Below are 25,640 nucleotides of genomic sequence, written 5' to 3' on the forward strand. Positions count from 1 at the left end.
ACCAGTGAATTTTAACCAGATATTTGGAGGCAGAACAGACAGAACATGTGATGTGGGGATGAGGCAGAGAGAATCATCAGTGGCTCAGGGTGGGTGGCTAAAATGGGGAAACAAGGGGAAAGTCTGGGGGTACTACTGAGGGAAAGAGTTGTAGGTACCAAGGGGTTATGAAAGCTTATTGAGCACGTCGTCCCAGCTCCACACTCAGTGGTGTCGGGTCAGTAGCTTGATATGAGCTATGGTAGGAGTATTTACACCACAGAAATCAGCAAATATTATAAATCAGGACTTTTATTCAGAGAGCTGGCCTACTACTGGGTGAAGAGAAGAATCAATAATTCAATTTGGAATATGTTCTACAGCACCAAAGTATTTACAGTGGTTATATAATCTCTGGGTTATCTCTGGGTGGGAAGATTTGGAGTGATCTTTCATTCTCTTCATGTTTCTTGTTGTTAATCCTCATCCGGTGACATTTTTTCATTGATTTTTAGAGAGTGAAAGGGAGGGAAGGGGGGGAGAGAGAGAGAGAGAGAAAGAGAGAGAGAGAGAGAGAGAGAGAGAGAGAGAGAGAGAGAGATCAGTTTGAGAGAGTCACATCAATTGGTTATCTCCAGCACATGCCCTGACTGGGGTGGGGATAACCTGCAACCCAGGTAGGTGCCCTTGACTGGGAATGGAACCCGCGACCCTTTGGTGTGCAGGCAACACTCTATCACTGAGCCACACCAGCCAGAGCTCTTCATATTTTTATATAGTCTCTAAATTTTCAACAAAGAATATAAATTTTAGAACAAAAATTTATTTAAAAAATCATTAGTGAAATGAAATGGAGAAAATCTAATTTTTCCCAGCAGCAAAATCTCTCCCTAGGAAGAGGCCCACCTTTGTTGTATAAATACTTGGGGGCAGGAGGTGAGATCTCTAAGGGCTTGCTTGACTCACATTAGATGGTTGAACTACACCCCCCTCCTCAGCTCTTAAGAACGTAGCTCTCCCTTCCCTTTGACTCCATGTTTGGCTTCTTTCATTCAACAAAATGTTTTCAAGGTGCGTCTGTGTTGCAGCATGTGCAAGTGCTTCGTTCCTTTTCACGCCTGAATAATATTCCATTATATGTATATACCACAATTTTGGAAATTTCCGTTGTTTCAACCTTTGGGCTTTTGAATAGTGCTGCTATGAACATTCATGCACAGTCTCTGTTTGAGTACTTGTTTTCAGTTCTTTTGGGTCTATAAGGAGGAGTGAACTTACTGAGGCAAACGATCATTCTGTGTTTAATTTATTGAGGAATCACCAAATTGCAGCTGCACCACTTTACATTCCACAAGCAATGTGTGAGGGCTCCTATTTCTCCACATCCTCACCAACACGTATAATTTTCCACTTTTAAAAATATAACCATCTTAGTGGGTGGGAAGTGGTATTGGGAATGGAATTTGAAGATGATCACCCAAGGAAGACAGAACATATTTTGAGATAGGTCTGAATCCATCCACAGGGAGGCATGGCTGGGTCTGGTTCTAGTGGAGTGCTAGAAAACCAACTCCTAACAACAGCAAAACTTACACGAGATCTAATTTGTAGCATTTATGATTCATGTGCTGCTATGAACATACACATATTTTTTTGTATTTTAAAATCTTAATTTAGGTGCATTTTCTTATGTAACACCCTTCAAACACAAACTTAAATACCCTTTTGATTTAAATTTTTAAAATTTAATTCTCATCAAGATTGGGTAACTTTGAAATCCGAGCAGAATAGTAGGGAGTGTTTTCAAGCATAGCATACTGCCTATTATAAACACATACAAAAGTAATTGGTCATCACAACAGTTATCTTATTACTGAGAATTAATGTATCTAGGTAATTGTGGCAATCGGCTTTGTATCCATATCTGAAAAAGCATTACAGAAGAACAGATCCACACCCGTTTCCTTATGCTTACCTGCAATTATTTTGCAATACCTCTTCTCTAACTCTTAAAAATTCCTCCGAGTTCTGTTCCACATGTTCAATCTTGCATCTCAAAGCTCGGTATTTGGCAAGAAATGGCGGGTTGGGTTTGGACAGATTAGTTTCACAGACATTAACCATGTCTCTTATTAGCTGTGGATAAAAAATGATACACAGATGTTAGAATTACCACATATGCAAATATTTATATCACATTACTCTTTCTCAAAAAGATTGGAAAATAACCTTTATTCTCCAAGGCTTTTTGTTTGTTAATCCTCACCTGAGGATATTTTTTTCCATTTATTTATTTATTTATTTATTTATTTATTATTTTTTAGAGAGAGTGGAAGGAAAGGAGAGGAGAGAGAGTATGAGGGAGAGAGAGAGAGAGAGAAACATCAATGTGAGAGAGACACATCAATTGGTTGCCTCCCACCTCCCACATGTGCCCTGACTGGGGCAGGGATGAACATGCAACCAAGGTATGTGCCCTCTATTGGGAATTGAACCTGAGACCCTTTAGTGTGTGGGCCAATGCTCTTACCACTGAGCCACAGCAGCCAGGACTATTATCCAAAGCTATTTATTTATTTATTTTTGTTAATCCTCACCTGAGACCCGAGGATATTTTTCCATTGATTTTCAGAGAGTGGAAGGGAGGGGGAGAGACAGAGAGAAACATCTATGTGAGAGAGACATATTGATCTGTTGCCTTCTGCACATGCCCCAACTAGGGCTGGGATCAAGCTTGCAACAGAGGTAATGTGCCATTGACCAGAACTGAACCCAAGACCCTTTAGTCTGCGGGCCGATGCTCTATCTATTGAGCCAAACCGGTTAGAACCAAAGCTCTTGATTAAAATCTGCCTGTACAATAGGTGGCATATATATTTTTTTAGGGATTTTTTTTCTTTATTGATTAAGGTATTACATATGTGTTCTTATTCCCCCATTGCCTCCCCACCCCAGTCCCATTCATGCCCTCACCCCCACCCCCTGGTGTCTGTGTCCATTGATTATGCTTATATGCATGCATACAAGTCCTTTGGTTGATCTCTCTCCTTTACCCCCACCCTCCCCTACCTTCCCTCTGAGGTTTGAGCATCTGATCAATGCTTCTCTGTCTCTGGATCTGTTTTTGTTCATCAGTTTATGTTGTTCATTATAATCCCCAAATGAGTGAGATCATGTGATATTTATCTTTCTCTGAATGGCTTATTTCACTTAGCATAATGCTCTCCAGTTCCATCCATGCTGTTGCAAATGGTAGGAGTTCCTTCCTTTTTATAGCAGTGTAGTATTCCATTGTGTAAATGTACCACAGTTTTTTAATCCACTCATCTGCTGATGGGCACTTAGGCTGATTCCAAATCTTAGCTATGGTAAATTGTGCTGCTATAAACATAGGGGTGCATATATCCTTTCTGATTGGTGTTTCTAGTTTCTTGGGATATATTCCTGGAAGTAGAATCACTGGGTCAAATGGGAGTTCCATTTTTAGTTTTTTTGAGGAAACTCCATACTGTTCTCCACAGTGGCTGCACCAGTCTGCATTCCCACCAGCAGTGCACGAGGGTTCCTTTTTCTCTGCATCCTCTCCAGCACCTGTCATTTGTTGATTTGTTGATGATAGCCAGTCTGACAGGTGTGAGATGGTAGCTCATTGTTGTTTTGATTTGCATCTCTCGGATGAGTAGTGACTTTGAGCCTGTTTTCGTGTCTCTTGGCCTTCCTTCTGTCTTCTTTCAAAAAGTATCTATTTAGGTCTACTGCCCTTTTGATTGGGTTGTTTATTTTCCTTTCGTTAAGTTGTGTGAGTCCCCTGTAAATGTTGGAGATTAAACCCCTATTGGAGATAACATTGGCAAATATGTTCTCCCATGCAGTGGTCTTTCTTGTTGCTTTGTGGATGGTTTCTTTTGCTTTTTATTTTGATGTAGTTCCATTTGTTTATTTTCTCTTTAGTTTCCATTGCCCTAGGAGCTATATCAGTGAAGATATTGCTTTGGCATATGTCTGAGATTTTGCTGCCTGTGGATTCCTCTAATCTGTATATATAAAAGGCTAATTTGCAAAGTGTCCCCTCGAGAGTTCGACTGGGAGTTCCATCGCTTGCTATTATGTGCGCTGACCACCAGGGGGCAGTGTGGAATGAAGGAAGGCCCTGATCGCCAGCCAGGCTTAGAAACCCTATCCATGCACAAATTTCATGCACCGGGCCTCTAGTAGTTTTATTGTTTCCTGTCTTTCCGTTAAGTCCTTTATCCACTTTGAGTTTATTTTTGCGTATGGTGTAACCTTGAAGTGAACTGGAACAGCAGCCTCCCTACATCTGGACCCCTTGTTATACGGGATGATAAATGTCCTCATTTTTTCAAGTCAGTTGCAACTTTGTTTTTTTGCAGAAAGAATCCTAACTCATCTCCTTATGTGAAAAATTATTTTACAGGGTAGCAATTCTAAACATATTTGCAACTGTACTACTATTCCAATACATTACAGTTTGGAAATATGGTTCACAAAAACTCCCACAAGGACCCAATGCATTCTAAAATGGCTCAGCAATTTATTTTTGAGCAAACTCTATAGATAATTTCTATGATTCAGTGTTATCTTATTCATCAGATTTGAAAACACCTATCCCAATGTATTTTATTTTTATTTATTTATTATTTTTATTTTATTATTATTTTTTAAATCTTTATTGTTCAGTTCAGATTATTACAGATTATCCTCTTCCCCCCCCCAATAGCTCCCCTCCACCTGGTTCCCACTTCACCCCAGGTCCCTGCCCCCCCCCACTGTCCTTGTCCATAGGTGTAAGATCTTTGTCCAATCTCTTCCCGCACCCCCATTCCCCTTTCCCCCCCAAGAATTTGCAGTCTGCTCCCTTTTCATGCCCCTGATTTTATTACATTCACCAGTTTATTCTATTTATCAGATTTTTTTCTTCATTTGATTTTTAGATTCACTTGTTGATAGACATGTATTTGTTGTCACTTTGTTGTTCATAACTGTTTATCTTTACCTTTTTCTTCTTATTCCTATTCTTAAAGAATACCCTTCAGCATCCTATCTAATAAAGAGGGAATATGCAAATTGACTGTCATCATCACAAAGATGGAGGTGCCCATAGCCACAAGATGGCAGCGCCTAGTCCCCTCAGCCCTGCTGGAGTCCCACAGTCCTTTCAGCCCAACCGGGTGGGCGGCAGGCACACAGTGTGGCCAGACCTGCCCTTAGCCCCCTGGCCACCCAGGGCCAGCCTGAGACAAAGGAAAGCCTCGATGTCGGCTGCCCAGCTGCCTAGGGCCGGCCCAAGGCGCAGGCAAGTCGTGGATGTTGGCTGCCCAGCAACCCAGGGTGGGCCCAAGGTGCAGGCAAGCCTCAGATGGTGGCTACCCAGCTGCCCAGGGCCACCCGAGGCTCAGGTAACCAGGTCGGCTGAGGCTTGCGCTGCCGGCAATGGCAGCAGCAGAGGTGTGATGGGGGCATCGCCTTCTCCTGATTGCCGGGTTGCCTCCCGCCCCTGAGGGCTCGCGGACTGTGAGATGGGGCAGGCTGGGCTGAGGGACCCACCCTTCAGTGCATGAATTTTCATGCATTGGGCCTCTAGTTTCATATAATACTGGTTTGGTGGTGATGAACTCCTTTAGCTTTTTCTTGTCTGTGAAGCTCTTTATCTGACCTTCAATTATAAATGATAGCTTAGCTGGGTAGCGTAATCTTGGTTGTAGGTTCTTGCTATTCATCACCTTGAATATTTCTTGCCACTCCCTTCTGGCCTGCATAGTTTCTGTTGAGAAATCCTCTGACAGTCATATGGGTATTCCCTTGTAGGTAACTGTTTTTCTCTTGCTGCTTTTAAGATTTTCTCTTTGTCTATTGCCCTTGGCATTTTAATTATGATGTGTCTTGGTGTGGTCCTCTTTGGATTCCTCTTGTTTGGGGTTCTCTGTACTTCCTGGACTTGTAAGTCTATTTCTTTCACCAGGTAGGGGAAGTTTCCTGTCATTATTTCTTCAAATAGGTTTTCAATATTTGCTCTCTCTCTTCTTCTGGCACCCCTATAATTCAGATGTTGGTACGCTTGAAGTTGTCCCAGAGGCTCCTTACACTATCTTCATATTTTTGGATTATTTTTTCTTTTTGCTTTTCCGGTGGGTGTTTTTTGCTTCTTCATATTTCAAATCTTTGACTTGAATCTTGGGATCCACTAGTCTATTGTTGAATCTCTGTATATTATTCTTTATTTCAGTCAGTGTATACTTAATTTCTGACTGGTCATTTTCCATTTTTTTGGTATTCTCACTAAGATCCTTGAAGGTCTCACTAAGTTCCTCAGAGGTTTCTAGAAGATTCTTGAATAACCTTATAACTGTGGTTTTTGAATTCTATATCCAGTATTTTGTTTTCTTCCATTTCTTTCCTTTGTGACATCTTTCTTTGTCTCCGCATTTTGGATGCTTCCCTGTGTTTGTTTCTATGTATTGGGTAGCTGCTAAGTCTCCTTGAGTTGACAGAGTGGCCTTGTGCGGTAGGTGTCCTATAGGGCCCAGTGGCTCAACCTCCCCAATCACCTGAGGTGGACACTCTTATTGCACCCCTTTGTGGACTGGGTGCACAGTCTTGTTGTAGTTGAGCCTTGATTGCTGTTGGTATCACTGGGAGGAATTGACCTCCAGACCAATTGGCTGTGATGACCAGCTGTGTCTACAATGGAAGAGCTGCTGTGCAGGAGACACCTTATGGGGCAGGACTTGCTTCAGTGGGGCTTTGGTGCTCACTGAGTCTGCCCCTTGAGTGTGTCTCTTATGGATGTGAAGAGTTGTAATCTGGTATGGTCTCATACTGACCACTGGGTACACTGGCTCTTGGATCTCCAAGGAGGTGCAAAGTCATCCACTTCCTGGGACCACCCAGCAGGAGCTACAGAGAGAGCTGAAGATTCCTCCTCTTTGTATCAGGTTTGGAAGTGCCAGACGAGGCACAGCTATGAAGCAAGGCAGGCTGCTTCCTGTTTGACAGGTTTTAGGCTGAGAAAGGACAGGCCATTCATATGCAAAAGCTGCTGCACACAGCTTGGTTGGGGTTGTAAATTGGGTGGGGAGGGGTCTCAGGGAATCACCAGGGTAGAGCAAACAGAAATGGCTGCCAGTAAGCCCTGCACCAGGGAGGTCCCAATGCAGGAACAATGACCACTGTGAGCACCTCTGAGAGAAAGCTGCCCTTGCGTTCCTTTCCGATGCCAGACAGTTCACTTTCTTTCCGTATGTGTCTGGGTCCTCCAGAGTCTCACCCAGAACTGAAGTTCAGAGCAAGCAGGAGCTTGTATCTCCCTCCCGATAAAAAAGCAGTGTGCCTGGGTGCCAGCCCATTCTGGGCCTCCGCACCTCCTACCAGTCTCAATGCGCTTTCTTCTTTACTTCTCTAGTTGTAGAACTTCCACTCAGCCAGCTTTCCCTTGGTTCTGGATGATAGTTGTTCTGTCTTTTAGTTGTAATTTTGATGTGGTTGTGGGAGGCAGCAAGTACAGGTGTTTATTTATGCCGCCATCTTGGTTCTCTCTATTCATTTTTTTAATTCTCACCCGAGGACATGTTCAGAGACATTAAGGGAGAGAGAGAGAAAACACACATTGATGTGAGAGAGAAACATTGATCAGTTGCCTTCTCTATGTGCTCCAACCGGGGATTGACCTTGCAACCCAGGTGCGTGTCCTGACCCAGAATTGAACCGGCAACCCTTCAGTGCCCTCCAACCAACTGAGCCACTCCAGCTGGGCTCCCCCAATATATTTTAAATGGAATTCTATATTCCAGAGATTTACCTGGCAGAGGTCCTCTTTCTTGGCTAATAGTCTCAGGCTAACTTTTTCAGTAGCTATACCTCTGTGAGGTATTAATCTGTAGAAGTCACTCATCATCTTTTGCAATTGTTCTTCAGTCTCTCCACTTTTCAGTGCTGCCTTTACTAGGAGGAGAATTCCCTCTGCCTTGCTTACCTTTAAAAGGAAGATGACATATGCTTACTAAAATTAGATCTTGATAATCACAGAGAAAGTGAAGAAATGTATAAAAATAGCTAAAACAGTTGTTAGATATGTTGCAATGGTTAGTTTTCTGGGCATGGGTCATAAAACAAATGAAAAGTTTACTGGAGATGTATCTTGGTTACGATGATAATGCCATGAGGAGTTTTCCAAAACTGGGCTCAGCTTAACTAAAGGAAAGAACCAGAGTCTTCAATATCTAATATATATATATATATATATATATATATATATATATATATCCATCCACAGAGAGAAGAATACTCATGTAATAGTAGGAAACTTGCTTTTCACATAAGACATTTAGAAAGATGTCAGAATCAAACCAGGAGCGAAACCCACCAAAACATGTTTCAAATTACACAAGTACTTTTTGGAATTTATCCCAAGAGACCTTTTTATTGTTTTTATTTTTGCCCTGAAATAAATTCATTTAATTCCACATAGGAATTGTCTGTATTATTTAAATATGATAATGTAGTTGCACAAGTTGGACCACTGGGAACATTTTCTTTCATTTGCTTTTCAATAGCATATAATTAAGAAGAGCAAGTTCTAAAGGGCTAGGAACCTGCCTGCCTTTCCCTCGGATGGTCAGAGGCACAAGGTTCTGAAGTAGGTACTACAGAGGACATTAGGGTCTGAGTATCTAACGAAGGACCAAGAGCACCCACGTCTCTCAGGCCTGCTACAAGTCTCTTGACCCAGAGGAACAGGCTTCCTAATGAGCCAATCTTTGATCAGCTCTCATGTCTGACATTTTACATGCGGAAATGTCTGGTTTTCCTTTCTTTTTTTTTTTGTTTAAAATATATTTTATTGATTTTTTACAGAGAGGAAGGGAGAGGGATAGAGAGTTAGAAACATCCATGAGAGAGAAACATCCATCAGCTGCCTCCTGCACATCTCCCACTGGGTATGTGCCCGCAACCAAGGTACATGCCCTTGACTGGAATCGAACCTGTGACTCTTCAGTCCACAGGCCGACACTCTAGCCACTGAGCCAAACTGGTCAGGGCTCCTTTCTTTTTTAAATATATTTTTTATTGATTTCAGAGATGAAAGGAGAGGGGAAAACAGAAACATTAATGATGAGAGAGAATCATTGATTGGCTGCCTCCTGCATGCCCCCACTGGGGATAGGGCTTGTGTCCTGACTGGGAATCGAACCATGACCTCCTGGTTCATAGGTCGACGCTCAACCACTGAGTCACATCGGTGAGGCTGTCTGGTTTTCTTAAAAGTTCATCTCCCCTCAGTGTTCTCGTTGTCCCCTACTCCAGCATAAGAAAAAAGAAGAGGAATGCATCCAAAAACAACTGAACCAGTGCTCAAACAGAAGTGGTACCATTAAAGCAAAGAAACCAGGAAAGCAGGTTTGTCAGGTTAGAGGCTCTGTTTCAAGGGTATGCATGACTTACATCGTTAAGACTGATCCTGCTCATGGACTCCAGGAGCGTGTGCTCCAGGTGGCCGAGAGCCTCTGCCCAAATCATCTCCACTAAATCGCTCACCTCTTGGCTCAGAGTGCTTGAATGTATTACCTCCTCCAAAAGCAACTGCAACAAACAGCAAAACAATACCAACAGAAAGTTTTCATGGGTAGGTTTATTTTTAATGGAGATGATTAGAGTCATGAGAAGAAATAATTATAGCCAAGGAGAGCCACCCACACGCAAGTAACTGTTAATACTCAGGCCTCATTTTTCTGCTCAGCTCTCCCTCCACCTCCTCCCTATATCCTTTCTCTGTCCCCCTTCTCTCTTTTAGTCCCATATTATTTTTCCTTTTGCCTTTTTCCTCACCCTACCAACTATAGGCCTGCCAGTGGAATTAGAAGTTAAGTGGTATTAAGGGTTAAGGGCCCCTGACTCTTGGCCTAGGTCAGTGGTCGGCAAACCGCGGCTCGTGAGCCACATGCGGCTCTTTGGCCCCTTGAGTGTGGCTCTTCCACAAAATACCACGTGCGGGCGCACATGTACAGTGCAATTGAAACTTCGTGGCCCATGTTCCAAGCCTGTTGAAACATCGCCAAGAAAATAATTCTGATATTGACATTTGCTATTTCAAAATAACACTTTTAAATATGAGGGAAGCTTTTCTCAACAGGTTTCAGGAATTCAGAAACAGCAAAGCGATGTTAGCCTTTGTTAAAAAACCTCTCAGTGCTACTGTAACAGAATTAAATTTTTCTCCCTTTGATATTGACATTTGCAATTTTGAAATGCAATTGCTGGATTTAAAAAACAAAGAACTGTGGAGCTCGAAATGTGAATGTCTTTGTGCTGATATAGAAATATTGGAGAAAAACAAATGTGAACTTAGTTCACAGCACAAGTGGTCTGCTTTGAAAGACCTGGAGAAGGAAGATATGTTGATTTTTAACACCTGGAATAGTATTCCTGACTCATATAATCAACTGAAAAAAACTAGCGTTTGCTGTTCTTTCCTTATTTGGGTCTACAAATTTATGCGAACAATCATTTTCAAGCATGAACCTCATCAAGAGTAAATTGAGAAGTCGTCTTATTGATGAGAACCTGGAATCGTGCCTAAAATTAAAAACAACAACATACAAACCTGACTTACCCAAACTTTCCAAGGAGATGCTAGGCCATTGTTCACATTAGTGTTTGTCAGTCATTGTCATGATTTAATTTTATGGATATTGTAAGGTAACTTGTAAGGAATTTAATTTTATCAATAAATAATATCGTTATTAAGTATGATATCAAGTTTTATTCAACGTACCTATAGTTTAACTAAGACTTAAAACTTTAAGTAAAGTTTATTAAGTTAATTTTAGGGAACATTGTGGAGTGAAAGAAGATGTAGTGTTGAGGATTGAGAAAGGTATGTTGAGATGGTTTGGACATATAGAGAGGATGAACGAAAGGAGATAGACCAGTGACGGCGAACCTTTTGAGCTCGGTGTGTCAGCATTTTGAAAAACCCTAACTTCAACTCTGATGCCGTGTCACATATAGAAAGTTTTTGATATTTGAAACCATAGTAAAACAAAGATTTATATTTTTGATATTTATTTTACATATTTAAATGCCATTTAACAAAGAAAAATCAACCAAAAAAATGAGTCCGCATGTCACCTCTGACACGCGTGTCATAGGTTCGCCATCACTGAGATAGACGAAACAAGTATACAAGACGAGTGTGGATGGGAAAGTTGGAAGGGGTCGACCTCAGCGAACGTACCTCAATCAGACTGAGGACGTTTTTAGCAAAGGCCAGCTTAGGAGTACCCTAATTAAGTTAATAACAATGTACCTACCTATATAGTTTAAGTTTAAAAAAATTTGGCTCTCAAAAGAAATTTCAATCGTTGTACTGTTGATATTTGGCTCTGTTGACTAATGAGTTTGCCGACCACTGGCCTAGGTTATAATGAAATCTTTTGAAATCTGTGATGACTTATTGCTGAAATAAGCCATAAGTTCTGGGGCTTATCCTGGAACTCACTTCTAGCTCAGCTTCCATGCCTTTCTGTGGGTTCACTGTTCCTTTTCCTAACTCCCACTCTTCTCTCCTGCCAGTTTTTTATTTGCCATAAAGAAACATTTTTCTTAAAAATTATTCATCAATAACACAAAATAACATGGATAAACCAATCTTACTGCTTGCAATTTTTCAGATGCTAATTGGGTGGCTTCAGGGGTAAACAATTCCCTTAGTAGGAATCCTTGTTTCTTCAGTTCTTCAAGGTAATTTTCATAGTACTCACTTGCATCTTCAGAGGTTTGCTTTACAGAGAACTGCTTTCTAGGCTGTGAATAGAGTATGTGGCAAAGTGTTAGGATATGAGGATACAGTAACTTAGTATCAATCTTTATTGGACACGGACTATGTACCAGGAACATAAACTAAGCATTAGATCCCTGCTATTGTCAAGGGAGTCATGACACGTATAAACCTCCTCCTGGACTGGTGGCTATAGGACGCCTCTCAAACATGGCAAAAAGAAGCATGTCATGTTCAAGCTACTTCACTTAAGAAGGTAGAGGTTAAGTTATTTTCCATCAAAAGGGTTTACTAACGGAAAAGAGTGAGCTACAAGAGTCTCTTCTGGAACAGCTCCTTCTCTGCTGGTTAAGTGAGGATCATTTCTATCAAGGTGAACAGACTTGCCAAGTAGACTCAGGCTTTTGAAGGGAGGAAGGCACCCAGCAACAGCTCTCCGTATAGAGAGCAGGAAGGGCAGGCTGGCCTAGGCAGCAGCCTCACTTGCTTTCTCAATGAAGAAAAAAAAAGGTAACATATCTATCATGGTTTTCAAACTTGATTTTTACTTAGTTTTTACCCGCATAACTAAATCCTTCACCAAATATAGTCCACATTTTGGGGTAAAAGGTTAACGAAAACTTTTCCTCTTCTTGAACACATCTGACCTTGGATTAAAGTTTCTAGCTATTCCCATGGAAACCTGAAAAGGGTGGTGTGTAATATTAGGCAAAATTGCTTGGGTAATAGTAACCTGTCATTAATCAATTGCATTGGAACTGGGAGGTCAATGAATGAACCATAAACAGAAGGTGGGAAACCTGCACCTTGGGCTTCCCTGGGAGCAGGGACTCCGACAACAGGCACCTCCCTTAAGGGCATCTTGACCCCAGGCCCCTTATAAGAGGTCTGGACTCCTGTGGGTGGGCTTCTAAGTTCGGTGGACCTGCACCCACCTGATGTGAGCCTCCTTCCTTGCCTAGAACTGACCCTGGCATGGGAACAAAGTGAGTGTGTCCACAGCCTGAGTGAACTGCTCCTGGGACCACTCCCCTACTGAGCCGCACCTGTGCACCCTGCTGTTTCTTGTCTATAAGCAGAATGTCTAGATAGAAGATGGCTTGATGGTTTTGTAGCACTTTCTTTGAACTTTAGGTATTAGTTCTGATTTCATTTTTGTTTCATACTGTTTTGGGTTGGTCTCTGCAAAGCCTTCCTTGCCACTCAGAGCCCACAACAGTTCATAGACATTTCACCGTCACAGTGGATTAAAGTCATGAATGTGATGTTTCCTCCCAGGTGGTGATTTCTGAGGACAGGTATGAGTATTTTTTATCTTTGGGTTCCAGCCTCTAGCAGACTGCTTGGTACAAAGTAGGTGCATAATGAGGTGTGTGAATGAGTTGCTTTGAGAGGTATATACATTAGCGAAGTTTCTGTAAGTGACTCAGAACAGGAGCAAGAACCCCATACAGGGTCTTCCTCTGATGAGCCCCCTGTGCTGCTCTGGTCAAGGGGCACTGGGTTCACCTTGCTCTCCTCACCTGAAATATTAATACTGAAATATTAAGAGTGATTATATATCTGTAGTATGATTTCAGGTGATTTTTATTTTTACTTAGTACTTTCTGTATTTTCTACATTACATTTCCAAATGAGCATATATTACTTTTATAATCAACCTTTTTTTAAAAAAATCCTCATCTGAGGATACGTTTTATTGATTTTAGATAGAGGAAGAAAATGAGATAAAGAGAGAGAGAAACATCTATGGGTTGTCTACCATACACACCCCAACCGGGTATCTAGCCTGCAACTCAGGCATGTGCCTTGACCAGGAATCAAACCTGCAATCTTTTGGTGCACGAGGGGGTGGGGATGGGGGGATGGCAAAATGAAAAACCTATTTACAGGCAAAATGAAAAATATGAACAGGTTGGCTGGCTCACTGGCCAATGTTAAGGGAACTAGTTATGAACAAGGGTGGATAAACACATGGGAATTGATATAAAGATCATTACCTCAGTGCCACCATCTGGGAGGAAGTGTGCGACTATGAGGAAGCCTGGGTATCCGGGGTCCTGGGAGCACTGCAATTCCACCACTGCAATTTCTCGACCTCCCTCTGTCCCCATCTGGAAAAAGAGCTTGGTCTTTCATAAATTGCATTCATTAAACAACAAACTGCACACGCCGTTTTAAAAAGTTGATTAGCCCTGGCTGGCTGGTTCAGTTGGTTGGAGCATCCCTTCCCATCGCCCCATCCCCACCCCCTCGTGCACCAAAAGATTGCAGGTTTGATTCCTGGTCAAGGCACATGCCTGAGTTGCAGGCTAGATACCCGGTTGGGGTGTGTATGGTAGACAACCCATAGATGTTTCTCTCTCTCTTTATCTCATTTTCTTCCTCTATCTAAAATCAATAAAACGTATCCTCAGATGAGGATTTTTTTAAAAAAAGGTTGATTATAAAAGTAATATATGCTCATTTGGAAATGTAATGTAGAAAATACAGAAAGTACTAAGTAAAAATAAAAATCACCTGAAATCATACTACAGATATATAATCACTATTAATATTTCAGTATTTTTCCCTCTCATATTTTTACTATAGATATATCGGTATATGTTTAAATGGTACCACTTTTCAGATCTTCTTTATTACAGAGGGCATGTTATTTTCAAATTATGTTGTATTATAATACCTAAAAATACAAATGGAGCATCATTTTGAATGCCAAAGTTAATTTGCATTTGTGTGATGTTAAAAAAAAGTATTTTTTTAATTTACTTATATTTTTTAATCCTCATCCAAGGATATTTTTCCATTGATTTTGAGATACAGTGGAAGGGTGGGGGAGAAAGAGAGAAACATTGATGTGAGAGAGACACATCGGTTGCTTGCCTCCTGCATGCGCCTGAACCAGGCCGGGGTTTAAGCCTTCAACCGAGGTATGTGCCCTTGATCAGAATCAAACCCAGGACCCTTCAGTTCAAGGGCCGACCCTGTAGTCTATCCACTGAGCCAAACTGGCCAGGGTATGTTTTTCTTTTAAATGAAAAGTAATGGAAATTCAAGATGGTGTAAATACTGGTATCAAATCTACTCTTAAAATATAAGAAACTATTAAAAACAAGAAGGACTTTTATTTTATTTCTTTTAATTGATCTTAAAAAGAGGAAGGGAGAGAGGGAGAGAGAGAGAGGGAAAAAAAACATTGATGTAAGAGAGAAACATGATCGGTTGCCTCCTATACACACCCTGGGTATGTGCCCTGATCAGGAATTGAAGCTACCACCACTTGGTGTATAGGACGACACTCCAACTGAGCCACATCAGCCTGGGCAGGACCTTTATTTTTAATATCATATTAACATTTCGTACTGTTTACATTTTTATTATGAGCATGAGTTACTTAATCAGTAATTATGAGCAATTACTTTTACACTAAAAAATTAAACATTACATTTTTAAAATTAATTTTTAGAGAGAGTGGAAGGGAGAGAGAGTGAGAGAGAGTGAGAGCAAGTGTGAAACATCGATTTGTTGTTCCATCCGTTTATGCATTCACTGGTTGTTTCTTGCATGACTAGGAGGGATCAAACTCCCAAAGCTGGCATACAGAGATGACATTCTAACCCACTGAGATACTCAGCCAGGGCCATTACATTTTAAATGTAAAAATTTTCTTGATTATTAAAAAGCAACTCATATATTAAGAAATATTATTCAGGATATGCACAATTTTTCAAAACAAGAAAATTATCAAACAGAAAGAATAATCACATGACATTCAGACAGCTTTTTTCCCAAATAGAAATCAAACTCTTACTTTTTCCAAGATATTATATTTTGCAACTTCAAAATCTTGAGGAAAATGAGGAATTTCAACATTCTCCGTATAAAACCTGAAATGTGTATAAGTAAAATTTTAATATTAAAATCTACTTTTAGACTACATAGGATTTTCCTAGAATTTTTCTTGTACCTCTCCTAACTACATTCAAAATGCATTATAAGTCCCTAATGCCTCCTTACAAATTCTAAAAATGGTCAAAAGGTCTTGTGGAATCAAAAGGTCCTTTACGTAATTCTAGAGGTCTGATGCCAAATACTGTGTGCCTATATTGGATAGCGGGGAGTGGTATAAAGCATAGGTATAAAAGAAACAGGCCACCGTGTTGGAGAAAGCACATCCCCTCACAGACAGGCAGCCTGTGTTCACTCTGCAATGTTCCCTGAGACACCATATCACCGCAGAGAGGCACTCACCTCTCTGCACTACAGTCAAGCCCCCTTTATTTTATTAATCTGTACTTTTAATTTTGATACTTGTTCTCTCTTTTAGACCTACTATTAACAAGTAAAATAAGGCAAAATGTGATGCCTAATTGATACTGTAGTCTTGGGTACGCTTTAAGAAGCCATGTAGAGCTTCAGACTCGCATACTCCATTTTGGAAGGTTGTTATTATATTTTAAAAATATCAGGTAGAGATTAACAAAGTGCTTCTAAAGGCTATTCAGTAAGGTAACAGAGTGAGCAGACTGCCCAAATCTTATCTCCCGTGATTTTTCTTTTTACAAATCAATGTCACAATTACATCCAATCTCATATAATACTGAGAAGATAAAATAATTATCACTATACTAACTGAAGTAAAAAATATTAAATAAAAACTTAATAAAGAGTTAAATAAGCAACATAAATTAAAATACTACCAAAAATACTGATATACTAATAGCATTTTAATACCGTGCTTGAGGTTTATAAAAACTCTGTCTAGTCTTAATGACCAAAAGTAGATTACTTAGTAAGTTTCACGATGTTTTCTTTCTCTGTGGCATTGTCCAGGCTTGGCTTGTCTGTTTTCACTTCTAGAATTAAAACAAACAAAACACTTGTTAACTACTCAAAGACTTATTAAAATGAGCTAATAAGCCCACCAGCGTGGCTCAGTGGTTGAGTATCGACCTGTGAACCTGAAGGTCATAGTTCAATTCTTGGTCAAGGCACATGCCCCAGTTGCAGGCTCAATCCCCAGTGTGAGGCATACAGGAAGCAGCTGATCAATGATTCTCTCTCATCATTGATGTATCTCTCTCTCTCTCTCTTTCTTTGAAATCAATAAAAATATTTTTAAAACAATAAAGGAGATATGCTACTTTTGTTTTTTGTTGTTTTTTTTTAAAGGGGAGAATGATGATTTTTTTAAATTTTTTAAAAATATATTTTATTGATTTTTTACAGAGAGACGGGAGAGGGATAGAGAGTTAGAAACATCGATGAGAGAGAAACATTGATCAGCTGCCTCCTGCACACTTCCTTCTGGGGATGTGCCCGCAACCAAGGTACATGCCCTTGACCAGAATCAAACCTGGGACCCGTGAGTCCGCAGGCTGACGCTCTATCCACTGAGCCAAACCGGTTAGGGCAGAGATATGCTACTTTTGGAGAAATTATCTTTTAAAAAAATCTTCTTTAGCCAAATGCTGGTCATAAAATGTCCAGTCGTTAAGCTGTGATGATAACTTTTTAACACAAAGATTCCTCCTCCTCCCAGTTAAAATTACACATCAAGTTTTCTTAGACTATCTGTGTGTTTTTTAAATTTTTTATTTTATTAATTTCTATAGAAAGAGAGGAGAGGAAATGGTGGGAGGAAGCAAGGGAGAGAGAGAGATTTGTTGCTCCACTTAGTTATGCATTCATTAGTTGATTCTTGTATGCATCCTGACTGGAATCAAACCCACAACCTTGGCATATCAGGATGACACTCTAACCAACTGAGCTACCTGGCCAGGGTGAAACTACCCGTGTTTTTGTAGTCATTCTGATTCTGACAACACTAGACTGAATATTGACAAATCTACTTTGCTAAAGTAATCTTTGTCCTTTGCTATTTTGCTGCCCATTTTCTGAGATAACAACAAGCCTAATTTTTAGGTAGTATTTCTGGACCATACTTTGTCTGTAATATCTTTGACAAACCAAAATGTTTGATATGAAATACTTACCAGAACTGCTTGTCTCTTGATAAGGAGGTAGTGTGGTGTCCAGTGACTTGTTAGGATTGTAATTCTTTACGTCCAAGAGTCTCCCTTCTTTGATAGATTCCCATATAAAATCCAGGTTTGCAATCTGGATATGGTTCTTTTGGATAGACTTCAGTTGGTACTGACTGAGAACATCAGCATTGTCTAAGATTATATGTGTACACTAAGAAAAAATAATCAATTCATTATGCAGTAGTAGAAACAAAACAAATTATTTTGTATCTGTAATTTTCACCCTTGAAAAGTCTTGTTTGAAGGTAATTTGCAACAATTTCCCTCAGATTTCTAAAACTCTTATAAGTAATAAAATTTCTTGTTTACATTAAAATTTTTTTTACATCAACAATTTTTAAAGATTATGGATATGGATGTACCATAATTGATTAACCAATCCCAGAGTTTTTTCCAAATTTTCACTCCTCTAAAAAAATGCTGTGCTGAATATCTTCATGTACACTTCTTGTACAACTTTGTTTTTTCCTTAAGGGTGGAATAAGAGGTTTAAAGGGTATTCATAATTATTTTGTTAATTTGCAATTTTATTCACTTATTTTAAAATAAGTAGTATATGCACATTGTAGAATATCTAAAAAGTAAAATTATAATATTAATTTAATTTATTCCTCACCATTTCTCCAGGTTCCTGTCCAGAGGAACCTGAGCTAATCTATGTAGACAAAATGCATACAAGTACACAGCCCTCTTTGTAGCCACAGATGGCAGCATACTAAACATACTGCTTTTCCACCTGACAATTTATTTTGGAGATCATTCCTCGTCATTACATATTGTGCTATCTCCTTCATTATAATAGCTGGTATGCACATTTCAAATGTTTATAGACACTTGCAAAACAACTGCTGAAAAGGTTGCAGTCCTGTATGTGAGAAATTCTAAAAGTGAGAACCTGTGTTGGCATTCTCTAAACTGAAAGGATATAAAGGGCATGCATTAATTCATCATCCACAGAAATCCTAAGACAGGTCAGTGGCTAACCTGGAGGAAAAGAGGGCCATTCTGTATCTGACATTCATGGATAAACTACCAAATGCCAGAGAAGTACCCAGCATCCAGCTAGAGTTGCCTGTGCTTCACGGAACAAACCCAGCTCCTTCCACTGGCAAGCCCAGGGCTGTGGTCCAGGAAGCGGCAGTCCCATCAGCCCACCGAGAGGGAAGAGCCTGCACGGGGCAGGGCCTGTACTTGTAGACCTGGCACCTAACAACTTTGAATTTCAATGTTTAGTTCTTATGATGAGGTGGTTAAAACAGAGCAGGGTAACCTTAGTTATTTTCAAGATTTCATCTAGCTGTGAAATTCTGTATCTAAACTGTCAGTCCTACAGTTCATTTCAAGAGAAACGGTAGCTTCCTTCCACCTTTAAATAAGCAGTACAAAGATGGGGTTTTTTTCTGTCCTATAAGAACCACCCTTACAGGTGTCACTCCAGTGCTGACATACTGGTGAGTGACTAGAGTGCTTTTGGCAAATGCTGCACATTCTCCTTTGAAAACAGATTTGGCTGGTCTGATGTTACTTTTTTGGTGTCCTCGGCTGTACTCTAATGATACTAGATTCACATGGCATATAGGATTGTCCTACCGCTCACAGGAGTAGGAGAAGATGGAATGGGGTGGTCTTCCCTCCTCTGCCTCTCTCCAGCCGATTCCCTGTGGGAGCTGTCACTACCCCTGCCTCCACTGACTTCCCTGCTGCCAGTTTCTCTGCTTACTTTTCTCACCATGACCTGCACCCCCTCAGGCACAATGGTCTATCATAGAAGAATTCTTAGGATATTTTACCTGTGGATTTAATAAAAAGGAAACATTTCCACCATTTTCCTTAATGTCAGTTTGTAACTTTTTCTTCTGTTGACCAGGTAAGTGCTTTACTTTCAAACAGAAAGTACAATTTGCAAAGACTCCCACAGTCATCCTGTAGGAAAAAGAAGTTTCAAGTCATAACTTGTAAGGATTTTCTTTTCAGTGAATATAAATGATAGTGACTTTAGAATTGTTTTACATGCAAACTGTGGGAAAGTTGGGCATTATTTTTTTTAAAAAAGATATTGCAATCATATTATAATCACAAAAGTTGGATATTACTTCAGTTTGCAATATGTATATTGGTTTTAGAATAATTTCTAGCCTTTATGGCTGATATTATGACACCCAAAAATCCTTTGGTATAGATTCATAATATACATTTTTTTAAGGCATGTGATTTTTAAAAATATATATTTTTATTGATTTCAGAGAGGAAGGGAGAGGGAGAGAGAGAGAGAACATCAATGATGAGAATTATTGATCTGGCATGAACCCCCCCCTCCCCTTTACCCCCCCTTCCCGTCCCCATCACAGGATCAAGCCCTCAACCCGGGCATGTGACCTGACCGGGAATTGAACTACGACTTCCTGGTTCATAGGCCAATGCTCAACCACTGAGCCACACGGGCCAGGCATAATATACATTTTAAGGAAAACATGACAGATTTTAGTCACAGATCAAATATAGAAGCATTGCCCTGGCTGGGTAGCTCAGCTGGTTAGAGCATCTTCCTGGTCCACCTAGGTTACAGGTTTGATCCCAGGTCAAGGCACATACAAGAATCAACCAGAAAAAAACCAAGATGTCGGCATAGGTAAACACCAGAAATTGCTGCCTCGCACAGCAAACTCAAAAATACAACTAAAAGACAAAACGGATATCATCCAGAACCACAGGAAGGCTGGCTGAGTGGAAATTCTACAACTAGAAGGAAAGAGAAAAGCACACTGAGACTCAGAGGAGGTGCGGAAGCGCAGAGGTACGGAGGCGCACGCGGCAAGGGCTGGCAACTGAGGACGCGGCTGTCTTTTTGAATCGGGAGGGAGTCACAAGCTCCCGACTGCTCTGAACTCCAGTTCTGGGTGAGTCTCTGGGGACCTAGACTCATACGGGGAGAAATTGGACTGTCTGGCAGTGGGCAGAACTCAGAACTCGAGGGCGGCTTTCTCTCAAAGGTGCTTGCAGTGATTACCGGGACACTGAGACGTGGGGCCCCTTAGGGCAGGGCTGAGGATCAGCCATAGCTGCTTGCTCCACCCTGTTGATTCCCTGAGATCCCGCCCCATGCAAGCTGCAGCAGAGGCTTTTGCATATGAATGACCTGGCCCTTTGCAATCTGAAAATTACCTAACAAACGGCAGCTGGGCCAGACAGACCCAGAACTTCCAAGAGAAGGCCCAAGGCCCCACAGCAGCTTGCATTGCTTCAAAGCTGGGCCTCATTTGGGCACCTCCAAACCCCAAACAAGGAAGGGAATCTGCAGATCTCCTCGTAACTCCTGCTGGGTAGCCTCAGGCAGAGGCTAAATTAGCACCTCCTTAGATCCAAGAGCCAATGTACCCAGTGGTCAGAGTGGGACCATCCAATTACAACTCCTCAGATCCATAAGGGACAAACTCAGGGGGCAGACTCAGTGAACACCAAAGCTCCACTGAAGCAAGTCTTGCCTCATAAGGGTGTCTTCAGCACAGTTCTCCCACTGTAGACACAGCTGATTCTCACAGCCAATTGGCCTGGAGGTCAATTCCTCCCAGTGATACCTACAACAATCAAGGCTTAAATACAACAAGACTGTGCACACAGCCCACAAAGGGGTGCACCAAGAGTGTCCACCTCAGGTAATTGGGGAGGCTGAGCCACTGGGCCCTATAGGACACCTAGCACACAAAGCCACTCTACCAACACAGAGAAGCATAAAAAATGCAGAGACAAAGAAACAGGTCACAAATGACAGAAATGGAGGAAAGCAAATGACTGGATATAGAATTCAAAACTGCACTTTTAAGGTTTTTCAAGAACTTTCTAGAAACCGCCGATAAATTTAGTAAGACCCTCAAAAAGACTGGTGAGACCGCCAATAAATGTAGTAAGACCCTCAAGAAATCTAGTGAGACCCTCTAGGTTATGAAAAAGGACCAACTAGAAATTAAGCATACACTGACTGAAATAAAGGATATTATGCAGAGTTCCAACAGCAGACTAGAGGATCGCAAGAATCAAGTCAAAGATTTGAAATATGAAGAAGCAAAAAACACCCAACCGGAAAAGCAAAATGAAAAAAGAATCCAAAAATACGAAGATAACGTAAGGAGCCTCTGGGACAGCTTCAAGCGCACCAACATCCGAATTATAGGGGTGCCGGAAGAAGAGAGAGAGCAAGATATTGAAAACCTATTTGAAGAAATAATGACAGAAAACTTCCCCTACCTGGTGAAAGAAATAGACTTACAAGTCCAAGAAGCGCAGAGAACCCCAAACAAGAGGAATCCAAAGAGGACCACACCAAGACACATCATAATTAAAATGCCAAGAGCAAAAGACAAAGAGAGAATCTTAAAAGCAGCAAGAGAAAGACAGTCAGTTATCTACAAGGGAGTACCCATACGACTGTCAGCTGATTTCTCCACAGAAACTTTGCAGGCCAGAAGGGAGTGGCAAGAAATATTCAAAGTGATGAATGACAAGAACCTACAGCCAAGATTACTTTATCCAGCAAAGCTATCATTCAGAATTGAAGGTCAGATAAAGAGCTTCACAGATAAGAAAAAGCTAAAGGAGTTCATCACCACCAAACCAGTATTATATGAAATGCTGAAAGATATCCTTTAAGAAGAGGAAGAAGAAGAAAAAGATAAAGATATAAATTATGAACAACAAATATACATCTATCAACAAGTGAATCTAAAAATCAAGTGAATAAATAATCTGACGAACAGAATAAACTGGTGATTATAATAGAATCAGGGGCATAGAAAGGGAGTGGACTGACTATTCTTGGGGGGAAAGGAGTGTGGGGGGTGTGGGAAGAGACTGGACAAAAATCGTGCACCTTTGGTTGAGGTCTGTCCGGCCCCCGGTGACGGCAGAGGGGGGTGGTGGCAACCAGGTGGAGGGGAGCTATGGGGGGGAAAAAAGAGGAACAACTGTAATAATCTGAACAATAAAGATTTAATTTAAAAAAAATGTAAAAAAAAAAAAGAATCAACCAGTGAATGCATGAATAGGTGAAACAACAAATTGATGTCTCTGTCTCTCTCTCTTTCTCTCTCTCTCTCTCTCTCTCTCTCCCCCCCTTAAATCAATCAATAAATAAAGAATATATAGAAGTGCCCTGGCCAGTGTGGTTTGGCTCAGTGGCTGGAGCGTCAGCCCACGCATGGAAAGATTGAGGGTTCAGTTCCCAGTCAAGAGCACATACCTGGGTTGCAGGTTCAATCCCCGCCCCAGTTGGGGCTCCTGTGGGAGGCAACCAGTTGATGTATCTCTCTCACATTGATGTTTCTCTCTCTCCCTCCCTTCCTTCCTCCCTCCCTTCCACTCTTTCTAAAACAAAACAAAACAAAAATCAATAGAAAGAATACCTTCGGGTGAGGATTAATATCCTTGGTTGAGAATATATATATATATATATATATATATATGCATTAATTTCTAATTAAAATTTAACATCATGTGATAGTGAAACCATGGACTTTTATATTTAAGTCCTGGGAAACTTTCAGCCTCTCTCTCACAAATTCTGGCCACTTTATCCAGAAACTGTGAGTGCAGTTGGGAGCCTCCCTGGAACCCTTAGCTCTGATCCAGGACAGGCTGTAGCCTCCCCATGGCCCCCGGGGGCAGCTGTAGTCACACACATCCTCATAACCACTCTTAACACTTTTAGTTTCTCCAGTAGAATAGATCCCATGCGAGGGCTGGGCTTTGTTGATTTTTACCTAGACTCTAGGACACACAGTAGGCATTCAATAAACGCTTGCTTACTAAAAACTCCCGCATCCATTAAAACCAAGGATTACCGAATATCCTCTGACACTATTTGCATATTTGGACTCAAATGGCATCAACTCTGCACCTTCCTAATGGGACTATTGAACCCCTGAGAAGAGAGGCCCCCCACTCTGGTGCTGCTCCACGTCCAGAGGCCTGTCACAGCTCTGAGCACATAGACCCGAACTAACGGGTGCTCACTGAATACAAGATCAAGTCAGCCCACGGAAAGGATCTGCAACACGCACACATTCGGGTGAACGTCTCCTTTATTCTAGCGCCACATTTTACAGATCTTCATGTTTACTGTCATTTTGCAACCCAGAGCCTAAGGCTGAACTCTGGGCCGCGCCCTGCTTTTCTAGAGACTGAGAGTTAACACTCAGCCCCGGAAGGAATCATTAAACTCATTTCCAGGTTTCGACTTTGAACTTCAACTGACAGTAAATGTTCCTATCACGCACGGTTTTCCCAATTACTCACGGTGTTCCTTGATTATCCATCAAAATCCTGGACTTTTTGCAAAAGTTTGCTTTGTAACCCAGCTTTCAGAAGACAGACATGCCCTTCGGCACGTCGGAAACAAGAAACGCAGGGCCCCGGCGCGACCGGCTCCTTCCCGGAGACCCGGGCCTGAGCGCCCGGGCGGCCCCCGCGTCCAGTCCCCGCCGGCGGGCCCCGCGAGCGCACCGGGCTGACGCCCAGGACTCAGACTACCCCGCGGCGCCCACGCACCTGCCAGAGGACCCGGCCGCTCCCTGTACCTCCGGACTCTGGGCTTTCTGACTCCGGGCGATTCCGAGCTCGAGACTCCCTGGGCGTTGACGAGCGCGGACGGGCCGCGGAAGCCCCGCCCCCGCCGCGCCGGCGCGCCGGACCGGGACGTGGGCTCCCGGCCAGACCGGCGCAGGCGGGCTTTCCTTCCCGAACCAGCCCAGGGTTAGGATTTTTTGTTTCTTCTTTCTGGCGGGATTTAGCAAATGAATGGTGACTCCAAAGTTGGATTTTGGAGAAAGTGTGGATGGTGCTGCCATTTAACTGAGAAGTGAGGGTGATTCCCGGGAGCTTGGAACAAGCAAATTTTGGAAAGGTTTGGGATTGGGGAAACAGGAGGGTAAGATAATGAATTTAGTTTAAGACTTCCTGAGTTTGAAGTTCCTGGCAGTGTTCCTAAGTGGTTAGAACTACAAATCTGCTCTTCCAGAGAAGTGAGGGCTGGAGATTCATTGAGTAGCGGGTGAAGTGATGGGAAAGAATAAAATTTCCCAGATATGAAGAAAATGAGAAGAGAAAAGATGTAGAAAGGTTATGAATCTATACCCGACTACCGGCATACGTCAGTGATATTGCAGGTTGGGTTCTGGACCACCACAATAATGCCAGTATCACAGTGTTACGGGAAAGGGAACCTGGCCTTTGGTGGGTGCGCCTAGGGCCAGTGGTAGTGTGTGGGATCTTGATATTGTGCAGTAAAAATTTCACAGCACGAGTCTAGGTGATTACAAGGGGAACATTTATTAAAGCTGGGGACAGTAAAACAAGAAAGGGCTTAGCATAGAAGGAACAGAAGGGCCTAGGCTGGGCTGCCCTAGTTCTCTGGAAAGAGAGAGAAAAAGGGGCCTTGGGATCAGGTTCAGAGGTTAGTTAGGCAGAAGGGGCCGCTGCCCACTGCTTCCCTGGTTGCAAGCCTGGTGGGGTCCTTTAGGGTTTAGGTTAGGTACAGTGGTCGGCAAACTGCAGCTGGCGAGCCACATGCAGCTCTTTGGCCCCTTGAGTGTGGCTCTTCCACAAAATACCACGTGCGGACGCGCACGTACAGTGCGATTGAAACTTCGTGGCCCATGAGCAGAAGTCGGTATTTTGTGGAAGAGCCACACTCAAGGGGGCAAAGAGCCCCTTTGGGTTCCCCAAGGCCGCAAATTTGCCCGGCCCCTTGGGGTTAAGAAGAAGCCTTGCCTTGTGGGGGAAAGAAAAGGGAAAAAGGAAAGGGGGGCGGGAGGGGGGGGGGGGGGTTG

At 41.9% G+C, this 25,640-nt stretch overlaps 1 protein-coding gene across 1 annotated transcript in view; it reads right to left on the reverse strand.

Moving 5' to 3' along the window:
* Positions 1-24,345, reverse strand: part of PARP4 (poly(ADP-ribose) polymerase family member 4) — a 120,651-nt gene extending 96,306 nt beyond the window's left edge. Inside the window, 10 exon segments of the mRNA XM_014452900.2 lie at positions 1,955-2,115; positions 7,796-7,969; positions 9,439-9,576; positions 11,650-11,799; positions 13,774-13,887; positions 15,585-15,660; positions 16,563-16,629; positions 17,770-17,971; positions 19,611-19,743; positions 24,109-24,345. Of these exon segments, the coding sequence (XP_014308386.1) occupies positions 1,955-2,115; positions 7,796-7,969; positions 9,439-9,576; positions 11,650-11,799; positions 13,774-13,887; positions 15,585-15,660; positions 16,563-16,629; positions 17,770-17,971; positions 19,611-19,743; positions 24,109-24,128 (1,235 nt within the window). The 5' untranslated portion in view covers positions 24,129-24,345.
* Between the last annotated feature and the right edge of the window lie 1,295 nt (positions 24,346-25,640).

The sequence above is a fragment of the Myotis lucifugus genome, unplaced genomic scaffold (assembly GCF_000147115.1).
Source record: "Myotis lucifugus unplaced genomic scaffold, Myoluc2.0 scaffold_19, whole genome shotgun sequence".
Taxonomy (NCBI): Eukaryota; Metazoa; Chordata; class Mammalia; order Chiroptera; family Vespertilionidae; genus Myotis; species Myotis lucifugus.